The sequence below is a fragment of the Physella acuta genome, unplaced genomic scaffold (genome assembly GCF_028476545.2).
Source record: "Physella acuta isolate Inbredline_101_S28 unplaced genomic scaffold, ASM2847654v3 ptg001232l, whole genome shotgun sequence".
NCBI lineage: Eukaryota > Metazoa > Mollusca > Gastropoda > Physidae > Physella > Physella acuta.
In genome coordinates, this window is record NW_026732748.1 from 87,000 (window position 1) to 96,100 (window position 9,101).

The following is a 9,101-nucleotide window of genomic DNA, read 5'->3' on the forward strand; positions in this document are numbered from 1 at the left end:
AGGGCACCGATGATGGCTTCTATCAGCGACATGGCTGACATATTTGCCCTATGTGCTACCGGATGTAGAAGTTTGTCATTAGAATAGACCAGAGGTCTCCAAACTATGGCCAGCTAGGCACTCTCATCCAGCCTGTGGAGAACTTTTTGTCTACGGAAAAAAATTACTGAAATTTAGTTGCAAGCAAATGACATCCTTAAGGAAAAATTCAAAGAAGGGCTAGTGGATTTTTACAAATTTTTGCATAAAGGAAGACTTTCCCAATGTAAAAACTTTTCCATCAAGGTACCTTTTAATTTTTGGATCAATATACCTGTGTGAACAAACATTTTCAAGAATGAAATTCGTGAAGAACAATTTGAGAACAACATTGTCCGATTATAATTTCAGGTCACTGTTAATTTTAGGGACATCAAATCTTAAAGCATCCAGGAAACAATTTCACCATCCCCACTAATACAGGTGTTCGTTGTTAGTGTATCAATGTTATTAAATAATAACTGTAAAATCACATTTTGCTCAGCGCCTATGAGATTTTTTTCCATGATTACCCTAACAGAGTATTTACATCAATACAACAGATGCTTGTAGATCTGGTCGTAGATCAGTGATTTGTAGTAGGCTTAATGTGCAGCTTTTTCTAAATTCAAAGAAGCTGTAGTTAATTAAAATATATTATCTGAACTAAAACACCGTTATTTAGTTAAATGTAGGCTGTTATTCCGAATGTTTTACTAATATATCGAAAAGCGTGTTTTTACACCAACTCTGATTTTAAAAACTTTCATTATGCTGTAATACTTTAGCATTTATGATGACGATATATTAAATTCTGATCATAGACAAAAACATTTTGTAAACACGAATAGTGTTAAACAATTTCATTACATTCTAAAGTAATTATTTTTTTTGTTTTGACATTTATAATTAAATGTCTAGATATATACATATTTATATTAAGAAAGTGATTATTTCCCCTATTTCACTTGTCTTAAATAATTTCCCAGGAATTATTGTGTAAGAAATTTTTTTTACAACAATTACAAACCAGATTGTGTTACGTTCATTGTTTTTGGTTGTAGTGTGTATATATATATATATATTTCTTTAGATTGATACAATTTTTGTTTTGTCGGCCTACATTGTGTGTTTTTTCTTATTTCTTCAGAGTGCTACTTTCAATTTATTTTACATCATAGCGAAGTAATGACATACAGCTAGTAATTATATATATATATATAAATATATATATATATATATATATATATATATATATATATATATATATAATACACATATATAGAACGTGTTAAAAATTCAGCGCCTTTTTTTTTATCTTTTCGCTCCCCCTACAACGAAAACCTGGATACGCCTCTGTTTGTCAGTATGTCTTTGTGTGTCTGTAGTGACTGATAAAAAAGCGCCACCAACATTTTAAACTGGGGAAGTGTTTTTTTGCACTAACATTAATAATTATAATATAAATAAATGGGAGGTGGGCACAAAATTGATACTTGCAGTACAGACACATACAAAATTACCAACTTTTCAGAAAAAAAAACAATTAAACTTTATTATGTAAATGGTTTTGATTTTAATGAAGTTTTAACAAGATTATCAAAGGAAGTAGCAAACAAAAATTCTAGAATTAATTAAAACAAATTGCAAAAATGAAATCATTCACAACATGGATGATATTCATAAATATATAATATATTAATATTACACACAGATCATGCAAATTTCACTAATAATTTCACTAATGCTAATAGTAATAAGAAGGAATCTTTTTCAAATGGACATGGTGAAGCACAAAAAAAAAATCAGATTTTTTTGTAAATAAGTAAAATATGACTTCTCTCCTGAATGAATTATTTCTACAGGACTTTTTGAAGTAAACTTGCTAAGACACACAGCAGTCAAATATCTCTTTTGCTTTAAAACATCAGGTTTTATATTTTAAAATGGAGAAAACACATTGTTTATCTGGGTTTTTTTTTTTTGTTAATTTATTTCAAGTTTCAAGGTCTCATAAAGAAATCAAGATTTTTGTTTTCACATAAAGAATATATATTTGACCTTTCTTGAATAATTTGCTTGATAAAAGCAAACTTTATTATGAAACACTTTATACTCATATTGTCTGTATTGCTTAGGGCTTATCCATTTATGACGTCCACACGGAGATGGAGTCCAAAAAAGTAAATTGGTAGTAAGTTTTGGGAGGTCTACTAAATTTTTGTGAACATCTAGAGGAGGGGGGAGGGGGAAAGGTTCATTGAAATTGGACCGAATTTTTGATTACCTCATAAATAGCATTTTACACTATACAAATATAATTTAATCTATTTATGAATTGATTTGTTTATACATACTTTATTATATTCATAAATGTTTAATTTAACATATTTCTGAATCAATTAATTGATGACATTTAAGAGTCATTATCAAAGGAAACTTTCTTTGGCACAAATCACACTCTTGCATTCTCTGCTGTATAACTTGCTTTGAGTTGATAAAGATTATTCCTTGTAGCAAACTTTTAATAGCACAAATCACTCATGCGATGACATGAATTTTTTTATGTCTATTTAGTTTTTTATTTCAAGAAAACCCTTGATGATGTACATCACACTCAATTGGTGCTTTTTCATAATGAAAAGCTTCATGTTGTAATTTAGTAAATCCTTGTAGCAAACTTTCTATGACACACATAACACTCATGTGACCTTTTGTGCTGAATGAATTGTCTTATGTTTATTTAGGTTACCCCTGTAGGTAAATTTTTATGGCACACATCACAATCATGACTTATGTGCTGAATGAATTGCTTTATGTTTAATTAGAGAAGAACTGGCAATAAATTTATTATGGCACACATCACAATCATATAACTTTCGTGCTGAATGAATGGCTTTATGTTGATTTAGGGTAGCCCTTTTTGCAAATTTTTTATGACATACATCACACTCTTGTAACTTTTCTGGTAAATGAATAATTTTATGTACATTGAGGTTACTCTTGGTAGAAAACTTTTTATGACACACATCACACTCGTGTGACGTAACTGCTGAATGAATTGATTTATGTTTAATTAGAGTTAAAATGGTAGTAAATTTTTGATGGCACACATCACATTCATATACCTCTGAATGAATATCTTTATGTATATTTAGGTAAGCCCTTGTTGTAAATTTTTTATGACATACATCACACTCATGAGACTTTTCCGCTGAATGAATTGCTTTATGTTTATTTAGTGAAGGAATTGCTTTATGTTTATTTAGATACTTCTTTGAAGCAAATTGTTTAGGACATACATCACATTCATGAGACTTTTCCGCTGAATGAAATGCTCCATGTTTCTTTAGGTAGGACTTTCTAGAAAATCTTTTAAGACACACCTCACATTCATGTAGCTTTACTTCTGAATGAATTTTTTTATGTATATTTAGGTAGGGCTTGGTGGTAAACTTTTTATGGCACACATCACACTCATGTGATTTTTCTGCTGAATGAGTAGCTTTATGTTGATTTAGATGACTCTTTGTAACAAATTTCTTATGACACACATCACACTCATGTTTCTTTTCTGCTGAATGAATAGCTTTATGTTTATTTAGATGACTTTTTGAAGCAAATTTTTTATGACATAAATCACACTCATGTTTCTTTTCTGCTGAATGAATTGCTATATGTACATTTAGATTACCTCTTGTAGTAAAATTTTTATGACATAAATCACACTCATGTTTCTTTTCTGCTGAATGAATTGCTATATGTACATTTAGATTACCTCTTGTAGTAAACTTTTTATGACATAAATCACACTCATGTTTCTTTTCTGCTGAATGAATAGCTATGTGTAGATTTAGATTACCTCTTGTAGTAAAATTTTTATGACAGACTCCACATTCATGTAACCTTTCTCCTAAATGAATTGCTTTATTATGTTGTTTTAGATATGTCCTAGTAGCAAACTTTTTATGACACACATTACACTCATATGACCCCACATCTGTGTGTGATTCTTTCCATTTTACTAGAACTGGAAGAGTTTTATGCTTTGAAGATTTTAAGTTTTGCTTCTTACACTTCTTTAATAATTCAACCTGATTTGATGTTGGATTTTCAATGTTGCTTATAAGCATATCCTTAAGCTCTGATGAATCAGTTGATAACTCTGTCTTTATATGAGAAATATTGTCAGTATGAGTTGTCTCTAGTGATAGGCTTAGCCCTGCATTTAAACCATCAGGTTTTATATCTTCAAAAACTGAAAATAAATCAAGTCTATCTGGTTTGTTGTCTACATGTGTTGTAAATTCTGATAATAAATTATGATTTTTGTTTTCACATGTTGACAATACATTTGCTTTTGTGTCATCAGTTTCTGTAAACTCCTCTTGTTTTATGTATTCAGCTGAAATTATATTCAAAATTTCTGGCTGGTTGTCTACATATAGTTCTTGCTTGATTGCTAAAACACTTGGTAATACTTCTATATCAGCTTCTCGTTTTTTTCTATTCTTTAGCTCCATAACTAAATAATTTTTTTGAAAATATTTCCAGTAATAATCAAGAAACATAAATAAAAATGTTCTTCAAAAACATGAATGCTGACTTATGCAGCTATGCATATTCTTTTCACAATAAGCCAAACATAACACCTATGTCAAACACCATTACAATGTGGAGGCTTTATCAATTTTAGAAAGGGGTAGGGGCCTAGTCATTTAGAGGGATAAGACAAAAAACATACTTTTCATGTCATAAATATTAAGAGTAGTCACACACTTCTAGTTTTTCCTCACTGTTATAACAACTAAGAGTCCAGAGTAAACTATTTGGTCCACTGTCTGGCCTCTAGGTTGGTGCTGTGATCTCATCATAACACAAGTGCATTATTCATAGTTTTCCATTAGGGTCCTATTTTGGAAGAAAAAAATTGTTAAATGATTAAAACATGATACTATACTCTATGCAAGATTGTATTTAATGCATGTTATTCCACTCAAATATTTTGTTTTGTTTTTAATTTAAAAAAAAAACCAACTATGATGGACACCTGACTTAAGGTAGGGAAAGTAAAGATGGCTAGACACAGAACAAACCAGACTATTTCTTTATTTGTTGAGCACACACTGATAGATTCAGGTGAACTCAATTTCATCTGCAATATTAATGTTAGGTCTGAAATCTTATTTTACTCCAAGTTTTTTATGGATGGCACTTATTGACACAATCCCAAATTACTATTATCATATTAGTTCAAAAATAAAAAGTATGGGCTTTAACTAAAAAAAAACAATACGTTAAAAAAAAAAGAGATTAATTTGAAAAAAAAAAGCTTCTTTCTTCTTTATATTTTTGTGAGCCCTGAGTAAAATGAAATTCATTTTCAACTTTGATCCATCTGTTGCATTTATTGCTGGGTTTTTTAAACTGCTGTTACTTTAGTTTTGCATAGCATTTTTAAAACCTGATGAATAGATCAATCCAATATCTGAAATATGTATGGTCTTACATTTAAAGAAAGGAAATTAGGATAACAGGCAACAGTTTAAACGAAATTTATTATTGAATATTACGTAGTCATTATAATTGCATTGTAATTCAAATTTCATTGTAAACTATATGAGCTGACCTTTATTAAATTATTCAGATTATCTTCACCTACCCATAAAATTACTTATGCCATATTTTATTACTACATAGTGTAGTAGTGTGGCACTACTGCTACATAGTAGGTTTATTAGAATGCTCTGCAAATAACTCAAATTTGCTCAAAATGTAACTTAAAATAATAATGAACTCTTCTAATACTGTCATATGTGTTACTGTAATGTTATACCTGAGTAACATGATACATATTAGGCCTAGTAGATTTGAATGCTATTAAAAATATTTTTCAAAGAGATGTTATACTTTGCTTACAGTGACAGACTAGATCGGTAGATCTCTTTCCTAGTTCTAGATAAACTAAATTCTATCCCCCTGACGATTGACCCAAAGCGTAAATGCTCAACCACATGATACGGTTAGTTTTGTTAGAAGAATAAGGCTAAAAGTCTTTTAGTAAAAGAGTAATATGAGCCGATTGGAAAGCTGTTTAGGGCTTTAGGGTATTTTCAACCCATTGCACAGCTCTTAAGGGTAATTTCAGCCCATGTTAAGCCTTTTTATGGTCATTGCACTTTTTGGTCTTCTGCCAACCAGCCTAGGCTAGAGGGCTACAGTAGCTAGAGGATCTAGAATAATCTAGGCCTATTGGGAAATTTTTCCTAATTATCATAGAATGATAAAATGGACCCAGATTAATCCTATAATATACCCCATTGATAAAAATATCAAATTTATCATTCTAGGCCTAATAGTTTTTTTTATATGAATTTTCAAAGTTATGTGTTTAACTTGTTATGTTTCATTGTAACCTGCATTCCAGACGTGTGATTGGCTTTAAACTTGCATACCAATGTTGCTATTAAAGATATAATGATAAAACTTTGCACATTTGTACTCAATGATATAGGCAATAGAAGTCTACAAATAAAATAAAAATTAGAAAAGAGGTAACTAGAAATAATGAAGTTAAATTAAGGGGTGTGGCACTGTTCTATAGTGACTGCCATACGAGGATTTCCAGACTGCACAGCTAGGTTGCTATTCCATATACCATCATGAAACTTTATATATTATATATTAGGACTAGAGCATGTACAAAATGCAATCATGCAAATAAAATAAACATAGCTAGAGGAAAACTATAAATAGTGAACTTGAATATGGTACAGCGCAATTTGACTATGATGATTAACTACAGGCTAATATGTTACACTTCTTTGTTGCTACTATAAAAATAAAGATTAAACTTTACATATTGATTCTGGTGTTAGTAATAAGAATGCTAGTATACATATTGTACAGGTTATGTATAGAGTTAGAACTTACAAGTCAAATACAGCACAATATGATCAAGTTACTTAACGATTTGCCATAAACATTGGATTTGTGTCCGTGTATAACATGGTAAAAATGTTATTATTAATTTAGAAAATTTTGGTTCTTGTAATGTTTCTGATGAAAAGTGTTGAGGTGTGCTAAAACTCAAAGATTGACATTTCACAGTATTCTTATTTATAAAATGTTTAGTGAAGTTGACGTATCCTTTGATAAATTCTTAAATGACATTAATTAAAGTGTTCATGTTTTCTTTCTATTATAGTTGCCTATAACTAAAACTGTAATGCAGTGCAGTTTATAAAATTGGGCATTATTATTTTTAATTTAGGCCCTTTATAGTACTTTATAGATCTAGATACTACAGATAGGCCTGTCAGTATTTACATTAAGGCCTAATAGTTTATATATAATATATATATATATATAAATATACATATATATATATATATATATATATATATATATATATATATATATATATATATATATATATATATATATATATATATATATATATTATTATTACACAACTCTAGACCCATTATTGTTTTAGTGTTTTCATTTCCATTTAGATCTAGATCTAGATTCTATTTTTTTTAAACTGTTTACAATAAATATAGATTTTTTCTACATGAAAATGCCTTTATAATCTATTTATCTGCAATTCGTTAATGCTAGTTTGCTAGATCTAGTTAACCTGGTATTAAGAAGGTTAATAAAAATCTGGCTAATTTAAAATTGTATAATTTATTTAGGCAGCAATTAGGCCTAATTACATTCTTTCCATTTTTAATCTAATAATTTAGATCTAAAGTATATTTATTTTAAGCCCATTTTATTGTAACAGTCCATTTAAAAACAAACAGCTATTAAAAAACATCGTATGCGCATATCTATTAATATCTCGTAGCCCGGCCGCCATTATGAAATTACGCATGCTTTCTCGTTCCTACCCCTACGAGTTTTATCGCGCTACTCCTCATTGGCCCGTGCTTAAAAACCCTTCAAATCGACATTTCTATTTATCCAAATGGTTGGCATGCTATTTAAGCCTATTTTCATGCAACTTAAAGGATTATTTATATCTGAAATTTAGTTGTCAATGCGCCAGTTCGGTAGCGTCGGCATTTCGACAAATATTTGCTATTATCGGTGATCGCTTTCGGTATCGGACAATGTAAAACGGGAGCTAATTCATTTATTAGTATGTATAAAAGATGAAATTCAACTCAAATATTCACATCGAATACATTTTATTTTTCCATTCCGATGGCGAGAATTAACATGTTAAAAAATGGCGAATTTCAACAAGTACGATGAAAAAGTCAGGATGTGGTCGTACCGAATCGAAACAGCGGAAGTCGAAATGCCTAAGAATAATCTAATAAATCTAGATCTAGATTTTAGAAAGATGCTGCTAGAATAACTACACTCGTCACTAGAGAGTCACAAGTAGATATGATGATGACTAGTCACTAGACTAGAGTTTCTAGTGGCCTTCTACTAGCAGTGGACTCAGGCACTTCTCCATTTTTAGACACAGTTGACTAGAGACTGAGTGTTGAGTTGACAGTTGTTTTTGTTTGTATTGTTTTTTTGTTTTGTTCCGTGTGTGAGTTCAAGAGTTGCCTTAATTTTATAATAATTTTAAAATTTAATTTCAAAATTTGTGTGGCAAATGCCTTGCTCCTTCAACTAGATCTAGATCTCTCTAGATTCTAGTAGATTCTAGATATAAAAATAAAATTAAAAATCACAAACCCTTGATTTAGATTAGAATGTGATGTGTTCCTCGTTTGTCCAATGCGTGAGAAATGTTTACAAAAATAAGATAAACCAAAATCAACCCAGCTGGGCCTTTGTATCTCTACTCGATTATTTTAACTATATTATTATAATAATATTAATATAGACATTCTATCTAGATCTAGCTACGCAGAGTTCAGACACGATTTTAGAAAAAAATATCGATGTTTTAAGAAAAATTCAACCGCAATTTTAAGAGGGGGGGGGGGGGGGGTTGTAGGTTGAGTTGTGACGTCATTTTAGGGGTGGGGGTCGGCTTTTTGTGACACTGTGTGGGGGAGGAGGGGGGAGGTAAAAATCGTCAAAAAAGCGTGACGTCATTTTTATGGATG

General features: G+C 30.3%; 1 protein-coding gene across 2 annotated transcripts; it reads right to left on the reverse strand.

Annotated features, from left to right (window-relative positions):
• Positions 1-2,581: 2,581 nt before the first annotated feature.
• LOC131957316 (zinc finger protein 62) lies at positions 2,582-8,844 on the reverse strand. 2 transcript variants are annotated; one of them, XM_059322043.1, is made up of 3 exons: positions 8,725-8,844; positions 4,763-4,929; positions 2,582-4,543 (listed from the first exon to the last, which is right to left on the reverse strand). In XM_059322043.1, exons 2-3 carry the CDS (start codon positions 4,767-4,769, stop codon positions 2,805-2,807), a joined length of 1,746 nt encoding a protein of 581 aa, XP_059178026.1. In that variant the 5' UTR covers positions 4,770-4,929; positions 8,725-8,844; the 3' UTR covers positions 2,582-2,804. The 2 variants fall into 2 exon arrangements, with proteins under 2 accessions (XP_059178026.1, XP_059178025.1); XM_059322042.1 differs by having other exon boundaries at positions 2,582-4,929.
• Between the last annotated feature and the right edge of the window lie 257 nt (positions 8,845-9,101).